Below are 22358 nucleotides of genomic sequence, written 5' to 3'. Positions count from 1 at the left end.
CTGTCAGATGGTGCTTGTTGTAACATGAGCCGATAATGCCCCCCTGTGGTGAAAGCGTGACATCCGCTGAAATTAAGGCAGTAAGGAGCAATCACAATCATGAAGAAAAAAAATCCAAAACTGGAGTTCACTTTAATGATATTAGACTGAAGAAGATCAAATTGTTTCAGGTTCCTTCCTGTGTGTGTGTGTGTGTGTGTGTGTGTGTGTGTGTGTGTGTGTGTTTGTGTTTGTGTTTGTGTGTATGTATAATCCTTACTGTGTAAATCTTACGGTTTATTTCAGCTTGTACCTGTACAAACTGGGGATCGCACCTCAGATCCAGGACCTCCTGGGGAAAGTGGCCTTCACAGGTAACACCAATGGAAATTGGCTTCTCCTGAAACCAAAGTGTAGCACAGAAGTGAAATTAAATACGTGCATACAGTCACCTATTTAACCAGCAGAAGAAACAATGAAGTTATTAATTGTTTTTAAAATGAAGGGTACATGTTGCCTCTGGGCTTTTTCAAATACTGATTGTGTGTGTTCATGTAATGAGAAGCCTCTTTGTGTGGGAGATGATTTTATTTACCAGTCTTGTTGGGATATAATTGAAAAACACAAAAGAATGCTATTGTGTGCTCTCAAGCATGCAACGTTTTATGAGAATTTGTATTAACATCCTGTCTTCAGTTAAGATGTTTGAATTATCCGATCACTCAGTTCATCAAAATATGCCCTGCGGCCTTTCAGATGACGCTGAATAGGAAACACAGACTACCAAGCTTCAAAGCTTTTGACATTGGATTGTTCTGAAGAAACTTCAGGGCTTAGTTACATGAGGTTTCAAATCTCTTCTTTTTATTTATCCCAGGTTTAACTAACATTAATTAGAATTTGGAAAATGCATTTGTGAGGATTTTTACAGTGAGCATGGTGATGAGCATGTCCAAGTGTTAAGGGCTGTCCACACTAAGATTGATAACTATAACAATAGCTAAAAAAAAAAATATTTTGTTCGAAAGCATTCTTATTTATGTGCATGGTGGAGACCACACCACAACTATAGTGACAATGACAGTGGCAAACAATATATTAAGATCACTCTTTGAGTGATTTGATGAACAATAGAGAAACTGAGACACAATCAAAATTCATCCGAATTGACACAGCTGGAGCGTGCAGCACCTGCTTGATGCCACTGTTTACAGAACGTTATTGTTCATCAATGAGGATGCGCACATTGTGACCATTAAAGTTATGGATCTTGGTGTGGACGCTCTTTATACAGATCATTAAAACTGCACATACTGTCGTCAGAAAATGAACAAAAGATTTTGAATGGAACAATTTTGAGAGTTATGATTTCCATTTGATAATTGTGAAAAACAAAAATAAAAATAAAACAAATTAAGTTGTTATGCTGTACGTTTTATCCTTAACTATGCTTCAGTATGCTCCATAACGTCACAGTTTTCCTGATTTTTTTGTACATATCTGTCTTCTAGAGGAAGAGATCAGTAACATGAGGAGTGAGCTGGAGAAGTACGGCATTCAAATGCCGGCTTTTAGTAAGATTGGAGGAATCCTGGCCAACGAGCTCTCAGTGGATGAAGCTGCCTGTAAGTCCTCTGATGTTTTAACTAAATCTGTATTGATTTTTTTTTTTGCCAGAAACTCCAGAAGATGGAGGTGCCTGACGTAGTTGACATTTTTTTTCTTGGTTCCTAATGTCTTTTTTGCCAACACTAAAATGTCTGCACACGCTCTGTTGTCCTCAGTGCATGCTGCTGTGATTGCCATCAATGACGCAGTTGACAAAGGTCAGACGTCAGTGACAATGGGAGCCCTGAATAATCCTAATGCAATGCTGAGGAATATCCAGGAAGCTCTGGCGCAAGACTACCAGGACACCCTGAGCCAGGCCAAGGCTCGAAAGCAAGATCAGTCGTCCGGGAGGGTGAGAGGCCAACTAAACACTTCAGTGACCTCTTATGTTTCAGTGTTATCACATATTTGTGTATTAACGTTTGGTTTATGTATTCAGGCAATTCAGGGAAATTACAAAATAGAAGAATATGAAATACTGTGACTAATTCTGAGTAATATAAAAACCTTGACCTTTGACCAATGTTTCTGACTACAGTGTCTAGTCCTGCTAACTATAACAACTAAAGAGTTCTCCACACTGAGGTCTGAAAGGGGTTGCCTGCACTGACTCACTCCACAGGCCTTGCCAGCACATTCCAGTGGCTGCAGTGTCAGCTGTACTTCACCAAACACAAACCCTCCGCACCATCCGGCATCTCACCTCCCATTCTCTTTACGAATACTGTACAAACAAGAGCCATCCATTTCCACATACTGGCTGAGATGTGAGATGTAAAATGTGCAACTACATCAGTATCAGTGGGGGAAAATGATGTGGAGATTAAATATGCCATACAAAAAGAATATCAGTCATACATGTTTTATTTATCTTTGTCATCTTCAATTAGCGTGCCTCGATTGCTACTGAAGAAAGGGATGTTTATGAGGAGCTGCTGACTCATCAGGAGATCCAGGGCTGCATTGACTTTGTTAACAGTAAGAACTTCCCCTCCCACATGGCACTTGCATACTTCTTAATTCCCAAAATGCTGACAAATTCCACAAATGCATTCCTTTTTGCATGGAAAAAAATCTATGTTGTGTTGGTACGTACAGGACATCTGTGTATACAGTAGAGAATGTGCTGTTAAAAAATCTACATAGACAATGAAATGTATTTGTTTCAGTAATCTGAAAGACTGAAAAGAAAACACATAATTCCTAAATTTTGCCCGTCTTGGTTTTTCCTGTCTCCAGTCCAGGCAGCAATAAGGCAGGTGAATCAAGCGGTGTCGAGCGAGAACGAGGCTGCTCTCTTTGCTGCACTTAGGCTTGAAGCTCTGGCGCTGCTGGGTGTTCAGGAGTCTAACTGTCGCTGGTACCTGGAACATTTTACCACCTACTGCCAACATAAATCTAAGGTATGCAGATTGTTTACTCAATTGTTCCCAACTCAGGGCCTTGCAAGCTAGAGCTGCTCTGGTTTTCTTACCAAGCAGTTAGTTAATTGCATTTATTTGAAGTTGTTGAGCGTATACTGTAAAGTTCTTGGAGTTCCTAAGGATGATAGTGCATATGAATTAACACAAAGGCAAGTGTTTAAAGAAGTGTATGGAATCATATGCATTTACAGTGTTGTCTTTGACCCCTTTTCTGAACTGGACCATCTTGCAAAACATTTTTAAGTACGGCTGTGAGCTTGCAGCATTTCACTGGCTGAATAGATGTAGCTTAGACACTGGTGAAGATCTGTAGCTGTTTTCACTACATGGATGTTGTATTAAAAAGAAATAGCCCATCCACACCTTTAGAGATAGGCTGCATTCTATGCAAAAGAAATGATATTGCGATTATCTTTGCGATTTGAGTCACAAATATATTGGAAATGGCAATTTTTGCATTTCCTTTTCACTAAAAATATAATATAAATTATTATGGGATTTTTTTTCCTCAGGTCTTTACCAAACAAGCATGTTCCCTCATGTCTGGAATATGATTTGTAGGCTGGGATATTTCTCTAGCACCACAGTGCTTCATTTATAATGGTTTAGTGACACAGTTGACCTTTAGAAAAAAAATTGCACCTCTGGCACTTGGCCACATTATGGTTTTGATACTATTTCTATTAATTATACAGCCCTACTCCAGTGTACTATAATCTGTGTTCTGCAGGATGGAGGGAAGGCTGTGGTGGTGGACAAAGAGGAGATCCAGAAAGTTGTCAGCTCGTGTAATGACTTTGCTGAGGCAGAAAAAAGAAGTAAGTGCCTTTCTTAAAGCACACATTTAGAGTCTATGTACCATTGCACAGTTAATGTGTCCGCAAATGTATGTAATTGTAAGGCAAGGAAAAAAAATGTGATTTTAATACTGGCATGCCTTACCCTTTGTCCTCTGCAAGACATCTGACTACCTGCGATATTTTTCTTGAGCAGAACTTGAGGCAGTTGCAGCGATCAATACAGCCATTCGTCTTGGCAATGCAGCAGAGACAGTGGAGGAGCTGATGAACCCTGAGGCACAACTGCCTATCGTTTACCAAACTGCTGCCAACCTCTATCAGGCTGAGCTCTTCAGTCTGCAGCTACAAGGAGGACGGGTGAGACATCATGTTTGCAATTTTGGCTCTTTAACATGTGGACCCACATGCTGATACCCTTACAGGTATACGAGATGTTAGTGCTATAAATACTGTTTTTAAATGTCACATCATGCTTGTGATTCTGACCTTTTATGTTTATCAGTCTGGCTTGAGCCACGAGGAGCTGAGTGTAGCTGTGGAGATGCTGTCAGCTGTAGCAGTGCTGAATGAAGTGCTGGACACCAAAGACCCCCAGGCTGTGATTGAGCAACTAACGGACTCTCCTCTGGGCTTCACCAACATGGACCAAGACAACCTTAACAGGTTAGTTGTTCTGTAGTTAACCTGAAGGCCTTTGCACACTTACAGCACCAGAACACAGGAGGTTTCTTCTGTGTAGATTTTTATTGACAGAAAGTCTAATTGTCCCTTATTTGTCTAGAGACATTCAATTCAGGGAGAGTCTGAGCTCTTAGGGGTCTTAAAGACATCAGATTAACTGAAGTGTGGGGAAAATCAACATATAGGCCTCATTATCATTTAACAGATGCTGCTAATCTTTGATACGGTCAGGTCTCTAATAGAATATGCATGTTAAAAGATAAATATATATTTTATGTCAATGGAGTCAGATAATTAATAATAATAGTAAGTATAAAACGTGTGAATGAGATAACATGTCAGTGTAGTAATTTTTTTTTGCGGATGACGGTTTTTTTAAAAAATTGACTCTTTTCTAGTCATGGTTTTGTTGTTGCTGGATTTGTGGCACTCATTAAAGCCACATTATGATGGCACATTATTTTTTTAGGAGCAAGAAGTAAATTTGATTAAAACATCATAGGAATAATGTCTTAAAGTTTACATGTTACTGCACTCCACTGTAGGTCTCTCTGCACTGCTACCTGCAAAGACTGGCTGATGAGTTCAATAAATGTTATGAAACTTTATTGATCTTCTTCATGTACCTATTCCTCAGGTATGCTGACACTCTTATCAAACTGCGAGGTGAAGATCTTGCCAAGGGCCAAGAGTTTCTCACCTGGAATGATGTTCAAAAATGCATTGACACCGTCAACATTCAAGTCCACGAGGAGCATGAACGTAAGAAAGTTTTGCACATTTTTAGTTCCATATTACACATAGTGTACATTGTGGACAATTAAGAACTATTTAATTATTTTTTGTAAGTGCGAGAATTGTTTAAAACACTGAAACACATTGACTGATCAAGTATTAAATGTTTTTTCTTTTATCTCCAGGCATCATTGCTATAGCTGAGATCAATGAGGCACTAAATTCAGGTGATCATCAGCAGACACTTGCAGCCCTGCTCCTCCCTACAGCCAAGCTGACAGGGGTGAACCCAGCCACAGCCAAACACTACCATGACGTCCTACAATATACCAAGGAACTCCTTTGCCAGGTATTGTGATTCTAAATTTATTTCTATTTATTAAAATATTCTCACTTTCTCAAAACCTTCATGGCAGTGTTGTTAATAACATGTTTTTGTGTTTAATTTCCTCTTGCAATAAAGCAATCTAATCTTAGATTTTTCTGGGTTGACAGAATAAGTCTGATCCTGATATTCCTAAAACTTACTATGGACCGACTGCAGCAGAGACTGCAGTATCATCATGATGAATTCACAGTGTCCAGTTAAACTTTCACATCTTTGTTTTTGTGCTTCCCTGCTGGTTCCCAACAATGGCCCAGAAATATGATGCTTTTTTCTGTGCACACACAAACAGCCAGTCTCACATCCTAACAGGCGACCTCTGAGGTATCCCGCGGAGGGAGATGAATTGTAGTTCTGAGGCTGCCATCTTGGAAATGAGCATACACAGGAAGGGGTCCAGACAACTGTGGAAGCAGCACAGACACACCGCTACTCTGTAGTATCCGTACAGTCTGTCGTCTCCACTGGAAAACAAGCGGATATAGTGGGCGATGTGCAGGATGCCGCTGGGCAAAAAGCACACCACAAAGATGATGAAAACAAGCGTGCTGACTTTAACAAATGGCCTCCAGTCACAACGAGATTGTCCAAGGTGGTATACCACCGCCACATGGGCATAGATACAAACCAGAAAGGGCACTATGAAGCCCAGACAAACCAGCATCAGCCTGTATGGCACCAATGGGGAATGTGACTTTTCTTCGAGGGGAAGAACATCGTGGCAGGTGGTGACTCCCAGCTGGGTAACCTGGTAGCTCTGCCTGACCAGCAACTCAGGCACGACAGCGGCCCCAAACAGGAGCCAGACTACCAAGCATGTCCACACTGCCAGTGTAGTCTTTGCCAGCCGTCTGTACAAAAACGGTCTGACCACGGCCACGTAGCGCTTCAGACTGATGCATGCTATAGTTTGAGCCGAATTGTAAACATTACCGTAAAACAAGGCTGTGACAAGCCGGCAGGAGAATTCCCCAAATACCCAGTTGTTCCCGTTGAAGTGGTAGTGGACACGCAGTGCCAGGGAAAGCAGCAGCAGCAGGTCGGACAAGGCCAGGTTCAGGTAAAGAATTACTGTGGACATGGACTTTGTTCCGAGTCTGAGTCTGAGGAAGGCCAGGATGTAGGCGTTGGAGGGGATACCCACAAGCATGGCCAGGATGTATGATAAAGGTATGACCCTGGTGCTGAGGACCCCTGTGGTGTAGGCTGTCACTGGATCCTCTGAGTTTACATACAGCAGCGGGTCTGTGCTGGGATAGAGCGGCAGCTGGTTTGTGTGATTTACTTTGTACAACCTCCCCCTGAAGGTTTTTGGTATCACACCGGTTGGAATATTGGTTTTTGTCTCGGTTCTATTTCCTATAAATGGATAGAAAACAATGGTTATGGCTTTAGAGCAACTTAAGTTTTACAATATAAGTACACTGAAAATTGAAATTGTAGTTAGTCATGCTCTCTGATGTTGTGTAGTGTTAATTCAAGACTTCCTTGTTATACCTCTTGTTTTTGTAAAGAAAAAAGTTCTACCATAATATTATGCATTGTTAAATATCTTTATTGCAATGTCTACATTTTTGTAGTATTGTATTTATCGCTGTACTAAAATAGCTGAGTTATGTAACTTTGATATGGGAAATGAGCCCTCAACCAGTCAGTGTTTACCAACAAGCTTTATGGTTCAAGTCCATATCTAATTTTGGACACTGCCTTAAAAATAAACACACTTTTTGCTTAACTCTTAAAAGTATTTTATTAAACTTACCATCATGTTGAATGGTCTGCACTGCCATCAAACAAATGAGTAGTCCTGGCACCAGGTCGGCCATATCACCCTCGGCTCTTTGTCCCAGAGTTTTTGTAGTTTCTTGTGTTCACCCTTCTCGGCGTTGCTTCTTATCAGCAGATGTAGGAGTTCTCCATCTGTGAAATTTGCTGTTTTGCATCTCCGCAGCCAAACAGTAGAACCGGTAACGATGTGTGCTTAAGCCTTACCGCTAGTGTTACTGTATGTGGGGCGCTTGTCCGTTTGTACGGTGCAGTGAGCACGTTTCCTGTCTAGGCTTGAAAACTAAATTCCCTTCTGTCTGCGTCAGTGACTGCCCACTCATTCACTGGGGTGGGAGGATGCTGCTCAATGGTTTATCAACAGCTGTGATCCACAAACAAATTCCACTAATTACTGGTGCAATAAGTATTTTATTGTGGTTTAGGTTACTATGAAGTTTTTGTATGTAAGGTAATAAGTGGTCAGCCTGGTAATGGAATGGAGGACAGTCATAGGTGGGGATATTGTAACCTCCTGCATCTGCATGGATATGTGTGCTAACACTATATTAAACTAGATTATACAAACTACATTATACACTGATTAGATCATGGATGTGTTATGGAAAATGGATAATATGTTTTAAATTAGTGCCCATTAATTTCAATGAAGGTTACCCAGTAAAGTTAAAAAAAAAAGAAGTATTTTTGTTATTCCTACTTTGCTCCTGTGTATTGGGCTCACAGCATGAGTGCATTAATGTTGATCTGGTCTCTGTACCAAAAAACGTAACAATGAAATGTTGTAAAAAAATTTAAAAAAATACTTTTTTTCATAAATCTACAACAATGGGCAGGTAAACATGTCCTGCCATAATGGCAATACATGGAGAGTTTTCTGGGAAATCATTGGTCAGACAGAGATACAAACACACAAAAAATCCACTTTTAGCCTGCTAACAGTGTTTTAATGGTGACTTCCTTCCTGTTGGCCCTGTGGTCAGGGATACACCCCGTTCCCCAACAGCATTCTCTAAAATTAGCCTGAGAACAAATACAAAAGTCTGGCTGAATAAACATTGTTCACGGTTGTTTTGATAGTGAGGGTCTGTTTTTTAGCACAAAGTGGTTGATTTAATGGGGGCAAGGATATGTTTGTATGCCAACAACTGACATTTTTTCCTTTTCCTCAGCTCTTACCTCTGGACACAGAGGAAATGGTACTGTCAATTATTTGCCGTGGCTTAAAGAGCTCTAGCTTGTGTAGTGATGGTAATGAGTGTTGCTATGAGGTGCTACTGCTGTAAAGCAAATATTTCACAATTCTAACTTGATGCAAAATGTTCAGTAACTACACGAATTTCTAACTTTGGACGTGGGATGTTTTGTCTAAAATTGCTTCAATAGATTTATAATTAGATATCAAGTTAGTATTGTGCAGCTATGCATGAATGATGCCTTGTGTGCCAAGTTTGTTCTCTTCTGTATGAAAAGAGGAAAAGTGACCTTGTGCTTTCATCTAATTGTAGAGCTCTGGAGATGAGTCTGCAGTACTGTGGCTGGACCAAATCCAAGAGGCCATACACACAGCCAACCAGGATGAAGAGGAGGCTCTCACAAGTACGTACACAGAGTTTAAAGTCACTCATTCATGAAAGACTTATACAATAGTTAATTAAGGCCTGGTTAATTCTTCTCATACAATGAGCACATCGAGTACTAGAATCTTATTGTTGGGAGGACGTGCATTATTTTCAGATCACTGTCCAACTCCAGGCTACAGCTTTTTCTTCCCAATAATGTAGTAAAGTAAAACCTTTTATTGCATAGTTGATGCTGTGCTAACACAAAGTTTTCATTTAATAAGCATGATAACCTAAAATATGAGGAAACAATATTTAGATTTTAATCACATGTAGAAATGTGACAGATAGTCAATACTGCCATTAATCATAATATGACTTTGATGCAGAGATACAGTATTTCTTTCCACTTTTGCAGATATGTTCTCTCAAAACTGCTCTGCTATTTGGTATTTTAGCCTATTGCTATGGATGTTTGACATTAAAGTGATGATGCAAAATTTTTGTGGGAACAACATAGTGATATGTTTTTGCTTGTTGTGGATTATCTCTTACTCACTCACTTGCTTTTACTTTGCTGTTACTGTGCCGTTTTCATATGTGATTCAATGACTGCTTCTTTCGTTCAATCTTGTTTACGTTGTCAGTGGCTGGAGCAGTCGCTGATATTAACAGGATAGTGGCCGAGGGGGACCCTCAGAATACACTGCAGGCTTTGCAAGCTCCTAGTGCAGGACTGAAAGCTGTGCTCCCTGAGTGTGCCAACACGTACCAGGCTGAACTGGCAGAGAGACAAACAAACAGTGCTGCTAAAGGTAACTGGACTGACTGCACAGGTGTCTCTTATAAGAATGTGTTTGAGACTGATGTCCAGATGGTGATAAGTCACCTGATTTTCAGATTTAGTGTGTCTAAACGGGCATTTTCTGCTTTTCTTCAGGCACCACTGACAGTGAGTGGGTAAAACATTGCATCAAAGACAGATATGACTACTATTATAACCTGGAGACGGGACAGGGCACCTGGGAGGAGCCTGAGGGATTTGAACACAATAGTGGCCATCTCAGTAAAGAGGAAATCCAGGTAGCCCCTCTGCACTGCACAGTTTCACTACTTTATCATATAATGTTGTGTTAGCATACTTCCATTCCAGTGATGCAATCGATTTCATTCTTGGTTTAACAATGGATTCAGTGATTTCATTTTAAAACTGCAGAATTCATTTGATCAGATAATATTCAAACAATAGATGCCCTTTTAACCTTAAAAAACTTTCTTTCTTAGAATGTTGTCAGCTGTTTGACTGCAGAATATAACAGGGAACAATTATGGATGGCCAATGAAGCCCTGGTGACCCAGCTGCAGGCGAGGATTCGGGGTTACCTGGTCAGGAAGAAGCACGCCCAGAGAATGCAGTATCTGCACCAACAAGAACCACATGTCGTCAAACTGCAGGTAGAGCATGGCTCCACCTTGAAAAGTGATATATATTCAATCAGCTTAAGTGATGCCTTATGTATCTCTGGGCTATTTCAGCAGTAATAAATCAATAGTGATGGACAGGCAAAGATTAATATTTACTCTAGTTTACAGTGCAGTACACTGAATGTATATCTTTATGTTTGTATTATTCTAAAATAAAAAATCCCAAAGCAGAAAAAGCTCAGAAAACATTTATTCAGAGCAGTGACAGTATCTCAAAAACATTAATCATGGATGAATATCGACCACCCAAGTGAAATAATCCATGCTGTGGTATCCCTGATGTAGAACTCACAACTTGAGGCATGTACATACATTTTTATCATATTTTTTCCCCTTTTTTTGCAGGCCTGCTGGAAAGGTTACAAACAAAGGAAAATGTACAATGACAGGATGAATTTGCTTCAGAAAAATGTTGCTTCTGTTGTCAAGGTAGGTAAATGTTTTACTTTTTCCCCCCTTTTTATTGGGAAAAAATCTATTGAAATGTTTACTTATTAGATGACCAGTCAACTCTAAAGCTTTGCAACCATCCTGGAAATTATCAGCCACAAACTGAAATAATCATCAACACAATTTAAGGCCATTTTATGCCACTGATATAATGATAATAATAGCACAATAATGAAGGTACACCTTTTAAAAAAGCTGTTAACTTTTAATCCTTAGGAATTATCAGACATTAAAACTGGAAAGTGAAAAAAAAGTCCAAAAAAGAAAACTCAACATGTTTTTTTTTGTGTGTGTGTGTTCATTCGGCGTAGGCACTTTGAAAATAAATGCTTAGGTGCTGCACCAAAGTCTTATAATGGTCGGGAAAACCTTGCTGTTTATTTTGCATTATGTCGGATAAATTGTTGGTAACATTTTTATGAAATCAAATGCATGTAAACACAAGGGCAAAATGGTATGCTTTGTGGACATAACCTCGATCATTTTTGCTGACCTCAATAAGTCAGTAGTTGATTGAGCTAGTTGTTGGCTGTTTTAACACTTGTGAAATTAATTTGTCATTTAAGTGACACTACATAGCTACCATATCAAAGACCTGACGTAATACACTGGTGTTTTTAGATCCAGTCGCTGGTGAAAATGTGGAAAGCCAAAAGCAAATACAATCAGAGGTTGCAGTTCTTCAAAGATCATGTGAGTAAAACTAATCAATCAACATCACTGAGTAATGGGCTCTGCCCGTGTGTTGTTTGTTCATGTTACGTAAGATTCACTGATATCTGTCTGTGTTCAGGAAAAAGAAATTGTGAAAATCCAAGCTTTTTTAAAGGCCAACAAAGCCAGAGATGACTACAGGACCCTGAGTGAGTCAAAAAAGCTTTTTTCTCTCCTGCAGTCAGAGCTGAGCTATGTTAATATAATATATGACAGTAGACATTGTCTGAGATTGTGATCATGTGCACATTTCAACACAGGTTTATATTAGTGTTTTCATGGTTTGAAGGTTGTATTGTAGTGAGAGGCATAACTGTTTTTGGAGCTCATCTGACCATTGGCTCTACTAGTTTAGTAATCATAATAATCATGCTTTTGGTATCCTTTTTTTCAAGATTTTCATCTGTGTAAATATGTGAATCTTCTGAAAGCACAAATTATCGTTCTGAAATTATTGTCACAGTATTTTGATGTATGTATATTGATATTGAGATCTTGTTTGTATTGTGCAGCCTACAATAAACATGTAATATTGTATGGTAAAATTAGCAAAATAAAAAAATTTCATATGTGTGAATGTATGAAAGACTAGCGCTTTTACTGACATCCTTATTTGCCAAATCTTAGCTGGTGCCAAGGATCCTCCTCTGTCAGTGGTGCGTAAGTTTGTCCACTTGTTGGAGCAGAGCGCTCTGGACCTTCAAGAGGAGCAGGAAGTCACGCGGCTTAGGGAAGAAGTGGTCACCAACATTCGCTCCAATCAGCAGATGGAGAAAGACTTGAACCTGATGGACATTAAGATCGGACTTCTGGTGAAGAACAGAATCACTCTGCAAGTAAGCAACACTTAACATGTACAAGAAAGGATATAAGGATATACTGGGCTTTTATGTTGATTGATATCATTCACAGCTTGGTAGTGGCACATGTTTTAAGCAAAGGCTCCCAACACTGAATTGTAATGAAATTCTTGTAATTATATCTTTTTTTTGGCTGCTTAACTCATTTGTTTTTTGTTTCTTTTAAAAGGATGTTGTGTCCCACAATAAGAAAATGAAGACCAAGAAAAATAAAGCGAGTAAAGATGACTTGGCTGCAGGAGACAGACTGGGTATCAAGGGTCTGAGTAAAGGCAAGAGAAGAAAACTAGAGGCTTACCAACATCTCTTCTACCTGCTGCAGGTGAAACTACAACTTGCATGCACACAACTCAATAAGGTATGATAAGATATTCATACTGTACATACTTAACGTGACTCCTCTGTCCCCTGTAGACCGATCCTCATTACCTGGCCAAGCTGATCTTCCAGATGCCCCAAAACAAGTCCACTAAGTTTATGGACACTGTGGTCTTCACTTTGTACAACTATGCTTCTAACCAGAGAGAGGAATACCTGCTGCTCAAACTCTTCAAGACCGCTCTAGAAGAGGAAATCAAGTGAGTACCGCCACCTTAATTGGCTCTGTGTCACTGTACCAACTCTACATGCATATACACTATTGAATTTCAGTACTGGGATGGCACGGTGGTGTAGTGGTTAGCACTGTCGCCTCACAGGAAGAGGGTCGCAGGTTCCCCCGCAACCCTTAAAAGGCTAAGGGGTTACGGCTAATGAATGAATGAATATTACTCTGATGGTTTTAATGTTTTACTATTATATAAGTGACTTCAAGATCCTCAGAATAGTTTGGAATTCCCAAAACAGACAAACACCAAATGTTGTGTCCTGTATGGTGGCGAGTAGCTACTCATCATCTGTGTCATGTTTTCTATGTGTCTCAGTTCTAAGGTGGACCAGATCCAAGACATAGTGACGGGGAACCCAACCGTCATCAAGATGGTGGTGAGCTTCAACAGAGGTGCACGTGGCCACAACACACTCAGGCAGCTGCTGGCTCCAGTGGTCAAAGACATCATTGAAGACAAGAGTTTAGGCATCAACACTAATCCAGTGGATGTGTACAAAGCCTGGGTCAACCAGTTAGAGACGGCTACTGGAGAAGCCAGGTAGGAAAACATGCAGATGGTAGAAATACTGCACGTGGTGCTGGTGGTCCATTGGTGTCGTCCCAGGTTTGCTATATATGGTTGTTTTATGTATATGATGTGCCCAGTGGTCAGTTGTGTTGACTTTATATTGTTTGATTATATGTCCGGTAGTTTTGTATGTTGTATCCCATTATCTTTAGCTTTGGTATACTTAAATGCTTTGGAAAATGTTTTCAGTAATTTAGAGATTAAGACTTAGTTCTCTCTTTTTTTTTAAACTCCATACTGAGATGACCTTTACCAGGCATCACTGGTAATAAATGTAGTTAAGCAAGTCAGTCAAATACTGTATGTTATGCTTTTAAAAATGAAAGAAAAAAAAGATCAGAAAAATGCACAAAAACCACTGTGAAAACTGAAAACAGTGAGTCTTACATATGCCTCCTCCTCTTTACGTCCCTCAGCAAGCTGCCTTATGAAGTTACTCCCGAGCAGGCCATGTCACATGAGGAAGTGCGCAACAGGCTGGAGGCCTCCAGTTTGGCGCTACGGTCTGCTACAGATAAAGTCTTGAACTCCATTGTGTCGTCACTGGATAATATCCCGTAAGTTTTAGGAGCCGATATATGTCAGTGTCAACTTATCCTTTGCGTTCTCTGTGCCAGTGCTGCTGATGTTGCCTGTGCATATTGGTCAGCATGATTTTGTTGGCTCTCTGCTGTCATTTTCTGCTTTTTTAATTTTTTTTTTCAACTTTTAGACCAGATTAGTTGTGAGGTAGAATTAAATAGGAAGTTTTTTGTCACTGAAAGTGTTCGAACAAAGTTATTTAAAACTTGATATAATTCAGTCGCTCCCTTTGTAAAAATTCTAAACTGAATGTTAGAGGCCATAATTTTGAATGGTTGTGTTGTACTGGACGACTTAACATTTTCAGTCGTCCTTGTTATTTTGTCCACCCACTCCATTCAGCCTATTGTCTCAACAGGAAATGCCTCAAGGCAAAGAAGAAGCTTTCAAAGTGCAGTTGGATTCTTTAAATAACATTTCACAATTATGTTGTAAAATAATTGGAGGTATACAAAAAATCGATAAAAGTTTCCTCTCTGTACATAGTATTTTTTTTTATTGCTAAGCATTTTTATCCTTGTCATTTAGATATTTTTTTATTATTTATTTATTTATATATATATATTTATAATATACATATATATCTTTATTGACTTTTTTTATTTTTCTGTTGACTCATCATTTTGTTTAGTATTTGTCTCTCTTCTAGTTTTTTACATTATTATTGAGGAAAGTGATGATAGCATTGTGACTAAAATAGGGCCAGACAGGATATCATCATTTGCTTTGGCATGTCATTTGCCACTCATTACGGTTGTTAAGGACTGAGTTGCATGTCGGGACACAGTCATCACTACATAATTGTTGCTTTGGAGTGAGCAGTCATCCGGTCAGTTGCTCAAACACAAAAACAGAAGTCTGCTTTGTGTTTCAGTCGCAACACCCAGTTATTCAAGTTCTGTGATAAATATTCATCTATTTATTATTTCTTTAATTAAAAGAAAATGACTTAAACCCCTCCTAGACTGTATGTACCACTAGATGGTGCTAGTTTTATGTGTGCACAAATATAAAGAGACATCATTACTTGCAGTCAATAACAAAATCAAGGTTCAAATAAGTCATCATTTTTATTCTCCCTGTCATAAGCTTGCTTTATTATTTGTCCTATAATGCGTGAATGCATGTTTTTTGTATTTAATGTCCCATCAATGCTTTTTGTTTTGCATGTAGTTATGGCATGAGATACATAGCAAAAGTTCTGAAGAACAGCCTCCATCAAAAGTTTCCAGATGCTTCAGAAGATGAGCTGATGAAGGTAGAAGCCCTCAGATATATTACTATTCATTTGTGTTTTTGTGCTCAAGCAGTCGTCTCTGCATGCTTTAGTATTGTGAGCATGCTGAGGTGAGGGCAATTAATTTCACAAAAGGTTTCAATGATGCGTTCTCTTCTTTTTATGACAGATTGTAGGAAACCTGCTGTACTATCGCTACATGAACCCGGCCATTGTGGCCCCCGATGGCTTCGACATCATCGACATGTCAGCAGGAGGGCAGCTTCACGTGGACCAGCGTCGTAATCTGGGATCTGTGGCAAAGATGCTCCAGCACGCTGCTGCCAATAAACTGTTTGAGGGGGAAAATGCACATATGACGCCAATGAACAACTACATAACTCAGACATATGAGAAGTTTAGGTAAGAAATCTATGTTGAGAGAAAAATTATGCTGTGTAGCTGAAGAAAATGACACTGACAAGTCTTGCATGACATCTTCATATGCAGTATGCTTTTCATGATAAAGGGGAAAACGCATGTCACTGCTGTTTGGTTTGGGTGCACAAGTAAAAAAAAATTTCCCTTCCATGGGAAAAAAAAATGAAGTAAATCCTGTTGTGAACATGTTTCACTCGTTAATGTCAGGAACAAGTTGAGCTGACATGGTGGAAGAAGTAGTAATCCTAGCAAAGGACGAAGCTTTTATCTGCTGTATCAGCAGTTGGGAGACATGGTCTCTAAAATCAGCCGAACTTTAGACAGACCTGTGTAAACTCAGAAGGGCTGGGCGAGTATTTGTGTAGTTATCTGCCCCACATTGCCAAAGTGTTTGACTCATCATTACTGGAACTCCCCACAAAAGTCAGCATGAGCAATTTACCCAAGTTGAAAAAGTCACAGTCACATTAAATACAATGCAGTATTTTGACTCAACAGCATTACTTTATAGCTTTGCGATTTTGCTAATGCTGTTTTTTTTATCTCTTATAGTATTTGAGATTCATATCGTCACTACTGATTTTCTTCTTCCTTCAGGGTGTTTTTCCAGTCAGCATGTGATGTCCCTGAACCAGAGGAGAAGTTTAATATTGATGAATACTCAGACATGGTGACTCTAAGCAAGCCTATCATCTACATCTCCATAGATGAGATCATCAATACCCACTCGGTAAACCCATGCAAAATGACTCTTACACTCTTCAGACCAGGTATCGACTTATCTCAGGGTGTCGTTCAAGACTTCAGTAAGAACATGCAGTGTTATTAAGTGCGTACATGCACCACCTCAGGATTAATCATGATAAAAGGTCAAACAAGACTGTTTCTCAACCTTTTTTCCCCTTGTAATTTTGCAATTATTTATTGTGTTGTGAGTACTAGTATTTGATATTTTAGTGGTACCACTAGTAGAAGAATGAGTATTTCTGCCAATACTACTGTCATTTCACTCAGCATATTACTTTTTAAGAAACTTTAGAATATGGATAAAAAATTTGACTGTTTGAATATGGATTAAATGCTCAGCATGCTCCTAAAGCCGTAGTATGGTTGTTACTGTACTAACCAACAGCTCATGCTGACTTGTCATGTTAATCCAGCCTCCAGTTGGTCTAAGGTTCCCATACTGCTTAAATCCCACCAATTGTGGCTATAAGTCGCCTCCTTTTATTAAAATGTAATATCATCTCTTAACCCTTTCTCTTCCTTCATTATCACTTGTTTCTCTCACAGCAGCATACTTTCTTTACATCATCACCCTATTTCCTTTCTTTCTATTTCTAAACCACTTCCTTGGAAAAAGGGAAGTGGTGGGGACATGAGTATGGTAAAGCCATCTGTGTCCTTTTGTCATCAGTTTCACTCTACACTTATTCATGCAGGGACTGACAATGCAGATGACGTGCGTTTTGGTTTGAGCAGATGCTCTCTCAACCTTCACTTTCTCACAGAGATAATTTTTTTCGTTTCCTGTCAGTTACTTTGATATGTGAAGAAAAGCAAAAGCATGCATTTAATATAGACATGATTCATTTTACTAATATATGTCTGTATTGTATTATCTATAGGCCTTAATAAGATATGTATGTGTGCCACAAGCAAAGTCAATACTTGTATACATTTAAGCATTAATGTTTTTAAAATTAAGCAAAAAAGAATGGGTTGAACTTGTAAGATAAATATTAGTACCTCTGATCCATAAATTTGTTGTGTTGTTTCTCCATTGATACATTTAACACTAACGTTCATTTATTGTTTCAGAACATTTTTAGTGACTAGTTACAGAGTAAATATTTAAGCCTTTTGTGTATGACTAATCGCATCTGTATTTGTTCAGCTGCTTTTGGAACATCTGGAGGCCATCTCTCCGGACCACAATGACCTGCTGCATGAGCTGCTGCAGGACCTGGGGGACGTCCCCGATGTAGAGACATTGCTTGGTACAGTCAAACAAACTTTAACATGTATTAATCACAAATTGATTGTAATGTTTTAATCATTTTACATGCCGGGCTGATCTGTTTCAGGTGAAGGAGCTGTAGACCCAAATGACCCGAACAGAGAGAGCGCACTGAGCCAGCTGGCCAAGACGGAGATCTCTCTCACCCTGACCAGCAAGTTTGAGCTGCTGGAAGGAGACGACAAGGACTTGAAGACTCTAATGACAAAGTAAATTTATATTTTAGAATGTTTTTGTGGCAATTTGATGTTGCAATCATTTGAATTCTTACAATATTATAATTTATAGATCATTTCAATTTATTTAAAACCATTATCCTGAATCACACTTACTCAAAGTACTCAATATAGAGTTTGGGATTACTGTGAATGCCATGTGATAAAGTGTACTTAACCCTTCTTGACGCACTGTGTGTGTTTGTCTGTGGCTATCAGTCCGTAGCAGTCTTGCCTTTCCTGCTCTTCTATCTTTTCCTGTCCAAACAGGAAGGGGTTTGGTAGTCAGGGTTATCATGCCTAATAACATGTATCCGTCTAGATCTGTTCTTTGCATGACACTGTGTTGGAGAATTAGTTTCTTCTGTATTTTTGGTATATACCAGTTTAAAGTGGTAAAATAAATGTAAATGCAGGAGTTTTTGCAGCAGTTAATACGTACATGTGTCCTCTAAAGTTGGATTTTACCAGCATAATGAGTTTAGACCCACCAGCAAGACTCTGGCAGAAGGTTGATGGAGCAGAGCATGCAAAAATTTAGAAAGAAAAAAATCCCTTTTAAAGTAACTGGATGAACAAACAGACAACCATGTTGATGAAATAATTAAGGTGGGGCTACAGTGTTACTTGGTGTTATACATTTTTCCTGATTATGACCAATGGTGAGAAATGATTACTTAACTCTGCACTTTGTGGGAATGGACATGTGACATGTCTGGATATTAACAACACTTTCCCCCAATAAGTTTTCTAAAATTAAGTCTGTGAAATACATTTTTCTGCCATCACATGACAACAGCTTCCTATATTGTTTTGGTGACTTTGAAAAAACAGACCTGGCTCTTAAAGATGTTATTCTGTGTGTGCATCAGGACAAAAAAGCTTATTGTGGATGTGGTTCGGATACAGCCTGGAGAGACCTTGCCTGAAATTCTTGAGATTCCAGCTAGTGTTGCACAGGTGATATTTTCCTCTATCTTGTTTTCCTTATTCATATATTCGTCAGCCTTTCCTATTTCTCAAATGCAAATATGCACTGAAGATTTTGTTTAGAGTTCTAACAGTTTTCTGCACTTTTTATATGACTCGGCTTTTGAAGGAGTCCGAGCACACTAAGATTGTGGAGCGCCGGGCAGTCCAGGATGCTCAGACACCAGAGGGTCTAAAGAGCAGCCCGGCAGTACTGGAGGACAGCCAGCTGCCCCTCGAGCAGAAGAAGAGGAAGATCCTGAGGAACCTCCGTAACCTGGAGCAGGCTGGCCTTGTGAATGCCAGTAACAAGTACCAAGACCTCATCAATGACATATCAAAGGTACACAAGCAGCTCTTTATTGACAAAGATGCATGCCTCCGATGCTACGTGTATTTTTTATCTAAAACCTGTAATTGCAGGACATTCGCTACCAAAGACGCTACAGACAGAGGAGGAAGGCCGAGCTTGTGAAGCTCCAGCAGACACTTACAGCACTCAACTCGAAAACAGCTTTCTACCAGGACCAAATGAACTATTACGATACCTACATCAAGACCTGCCTGGATAACCTCAATCGGAAGTGAGTTCATACCTTCTGATGATAAACAGTATTTCAGAATATTTCCTCTCACTGTGAGTGTATATAATCAGGCTTCCTGTCAGTTGTTGCTTATGATTTTGTGATCTTGTGATTTTTTGTGTATGAATGTGTTTTGTGTCTCCAGGAATTCACGCAGATCCATAAAACTAGACAGCAAAGGAGAAAATAAGGGCAGTAAGAAGTGGAAGCCCCCGTCTCTGAAGTACACTGCAGCAAGGCTGCATGAGAAAGGAGTCATCCTGGAGATAGAAGGACTTCAGACAAACCAGTGAGTTTAGCTTCTCACCACTTCATGAAACAACCAAAATGTTTGCACTACATCATAAGTAAGACACAGTTTTCTAGCAACTGCAAGCAAGGCTACGTGTTTTTTTTAAATATATTTTTGTGTTTATACAGACAAGAACCTATAGTTGAGTCAGTTAAGTTTTGTCTGACGTCAGCATATGATTCCTTTATCACAGGAAAGAAGTCTGTTCAGAGTAACAAGAGTTGGTTATAAACTGCTTTCTGATATATAAAATGTTGAATGTGCTTTGCCAGTTTTGTTTTTGTAGAAAGAAAAAAAATATTTTGGGTACTGTTCAGTGAGATGACATCTGCCTTTATGTCTCATCTGTTATTCTAAAACCATCACCATGCTGGAGCAGTTTAACATTCAAACTGCACCAGCATGGTGATGTTTTTAGAATGTGGAGGAGTTATGTATGAAGGAAGGAACGTGCATATAGAATGTTAAGAATCATTTATTACAAACAAACTGTTCAAATACATCAAAGCAAGTTGACTCAAGTCCTAACGACAGTTCCCACAAGTGTTATGGAATGCTGACGACGGATTATCATTTTGTTTTTGCAGTTTTGCAATAACAGAGCAAAAAAACTGTAAAAATATTATCATGGGTTTTATGGCTGCTGTGTTGTCACTTTTTGTCATTTGTCTTATTTTATTGCCTCTTTTCAGGTTCAAAAATGTTATGTTCGACATCTCACCCACTGAGGAAGTCGGGGATTTTGAGGTGAAGGCCAAGTTTATGGGAGTCGAGATGGAAAAAGTCCAGCTCCATTTTCAGGTAAACATGTCCTAAGTGCGTCAGAATATCACAAAATAAAGCAGTCAACACTAAACCTAGATGACAGACGGTTAAATGTCCTTTGCCACTCAGCGCACTTCTCGCAGGAAACATCATAGATGCAGAGAACATTTTCCTAAAGAGACTAAAGTAGTGGACACATTTGTTGTGTCCACTGCTGAGTGTGCATGTTGTCATACATGAACACATTGGATATATAATACCAAGTGTATGATTAAATGTGTGGACAGAATACAGGCTGTAAAGGTGGGGCCATAAAACATTTACTGAAAACGTATTTTAAATGACTAATAAAAGAGTAATATAGTAATTTAGCTTGCTGCCATATAGATCAGGTTTCATTATTTATGTTCTCCGTAAACCTGCCAAATTAGCCCATTATCTCTCAGAGTGAAAAGTCAGAATGCTTGTTTGTGTGTGTTTCTCACTGCATGTATTTGTTAATTGTGTCCAGGACCTCCTTCAGCTTCAGTACGAAGGCGTGGCCGTCATGAAGATGTTCGACAAAGCCAAAGTAAATGTCAATTTACTTATCTTCCTCCTGAACAAAAAATTCTATGGAAAATGAAAGGTAAAGAGCAAGAGGGAGAAAGCAACAGGGCAGGAAGGGGAAACAGATTGTGCCTTCTGACAGTACAGAGTTTAACACAATTTATTTAGTCAGAAAATAAATGGTGTAGGACATTTTAGTTTTATTTCATGTGATTATAATTTGATGCATCACACCAAAATGAAATGTCCAAGCAAATATATCGATTCTGTATTTTTCCACCCGGTGATTGTAAATTTAATGTATTTTTAAGAATTAAATAGTAATGATATTAATGTTTTGTATGTAAAAGCTATGAAACGCACTGCTGTTGTTACCTTGTATGTTAAAACAACTGTGTTAGTTCAGAAAAGGAGCAGGAGAGCAACTTTGCTGCTGCCCTGAATGGCTCTATGAAATACTGTAGTTTACCAGTGCCTTTTAATTAAAGTGTGTAAAGAAACATGTTTTAATTAATAAAACATATGAAATTTAAAGCTTTAAAGCTTCAACTGATGTATTTTTAATATGTATCATCAGTGATTTCTGTGTTTAATAATAATAATTATGATAACAACTTTTTTTATATTGCATCTTTAAAAACACAGTTTACAAAGTTCTTTGACAAACCTCAGAGTTAATAAAACAATTTAGTCAGTAATGCAGACAAAGAGTGAAGGCAGACTAAGGTAGGGAATTTGGGGCAGAGACATATTAGATAAATGCGGCAACAGAAAGGCAATAGACGCAGAACACTGATAATAACAACAATAATAATCAGGGCGGAATTAAAAAAAAGAATGTAAAAAGATAGAGATAGAAGTAGAGGCTAAACAACAATGTGCATAATAAATTACAGATGTCTACAATCATCAGTATTGTTTATTATTTTTTCTTTTATTTCTTTTTTCTTTTTTTTATCAGTTTTTTTTTAATCAACAACCACTTTCTGTATTTGTTTGACGTTCTGTTTCTGTAGAGACAGATATTTCCATCTTCAGCTTGAAGTCACCGGTACATATTGTTTCTGTGTAATGGG

General features: G+C 38.9%; 2 protein-coding genes across 3 annotated transcripts in view; one reads left to right on the top strand and one right to left on the bottom strand.

Moving 5' to 3' along the window:
- iqgap2 (IQ motif containing GTPase activating protein 2) overlaps positions 1–21816 on the top strand; it is a 37967-nt gene extending 16151 nt beyond the window's left edge. Inside the window, exons 6-38 of the mRNA XM_042487579.1 lie at positions 286–353; positions 1491–1604; positions 1764–1942; positions 2481–2568; positions 2830–2993; positions 3745–3832; positions 4008–4171; positions 4317–4477; positions 5133–5257; positions 5416–5579; positions 8909–8999; positions 9610–9777; positions 9903–10045; positions 10247–10417; positions 10793–10876; positions 11519–11590; positions 11691–11760; positions 12239–12447; positions 12641–12793; positions 12886–13049; positions 13395–13619; positions 14066–14206; positions 15405–15489; positions 15638–15870; positions 16486–16618; positions 17786–17888; positions 17976–18117; positions 18996–19083; positions 19223–19435; positions 19516–19676; positions 19822–19965; positions 20661–20769; positions 21245–21816. Of these exons, the coding sequence (XP_042343513.1) occupies positions 286–353; positions 1491–1604; positions 1764–1942; positions 2481–2568; positions 2830–2993; positions 3745–3832; positions 4008–4171; positions 4317–4477; positions 5133–5257; positions 5416–5579; positions 8909–8999; positions 9610–9777; positions 9903–10045; positions 10247–10417; positions 10793–10876; positions 11519–11590; positions 11691–11760; positions 12239–12447; positions 12641–12793; positions 12886–13049; positions 13395–13619; positions 14066–14206; positions 15405–15489; positions 15638–15870; positions 16486–16618; positions 17786–17888; positions 17976–18117; positions 18996–19083; positions 19223–19435; positions 19516–19676; positions 19822–19965; positions 20661–20769; positions 21245–21358 (4531 nt within the window). The 3' untranslated portion in view covers positions 21359–21816. The remainder of the gene's footprint in view (positions 1–285; positions 354–1490; positions 1605–1763; positions 1943–2480; positions 2569–2829; positions 2994–3744; positions 3833–4007; positions 4172–4316; positions 4478–5132; positions 5258–5415; positions 5580–8908; positions 9000–9609; positions 9778–9902; positions 10046–10246; positions 10418–10792; positions 10877–11518; positions 11591–11690; positions 11761–12238; positions 12448–12640; positions 12794–12885; positions 13050–13394; positions 13620–14065; positions 14207–15404; positions 15490–15637; positions 15871–16485; positions 16619–17785; positions 17889–17975; positions 18118–18995; positions 19084–19222; positions 19436–19515; positions 19677–19821; positions 19966–20660; positions 20770–21244) is intronic.
- Positions 307–7636, bottom strand: f2rl2 (coagulation factor II (thrombin) receptor-like 2). Of its 2 annotated transcripts, XM_042487581.1 has the most exons (3): positions 7378–7636; positions 6549–6974; positions 307–379 (listed from the first exon to the last, which is right to left on the bottom strand). In XM_042487581.1, exons 1-3 carry the CDS (start codon positions 7439–7441, stop codon positions 348–350), a joined length of 522 nt encoding a protein of 173 aa, XP_042343515.1. In that variant the 5' UTR covers positions 7442–7636; the 3' UTR covers positions 307–347. The 2 variants fall into 2 exon arrangements, with proteins under 2 accessions (XP_042343515.1, XP_042343514.1); XM_042487580.1 differs by lacking the exon at positions 307–379 and having other exon boundaries at positions 5599–6974.
- Positions 21817–22358: the final 542 nt, after the last annotated feature.

The sequence above is a fragment of the Plectropomus leopardus genome, chromosome 6 (genome assembly GCF_008729295.1).
Source record: "Plectropomus leopardus isolate mb chromosome 6, YSFRI_Pleo_2.0, whole genome shotgun sequence".
Taxonomy (NCBI): domain Eukaryota; kingdom Metazoa; phylum Chordata; class Actinopteri; order Perciformes; family Serranidae; genus Plectropomus; species Plectropomus leopardus.
The sequence above is the reverse complement of the archived record's forward strand: the minus strand, read 5'-3'. Positions and strand labels throughout refer to the sequence as shown.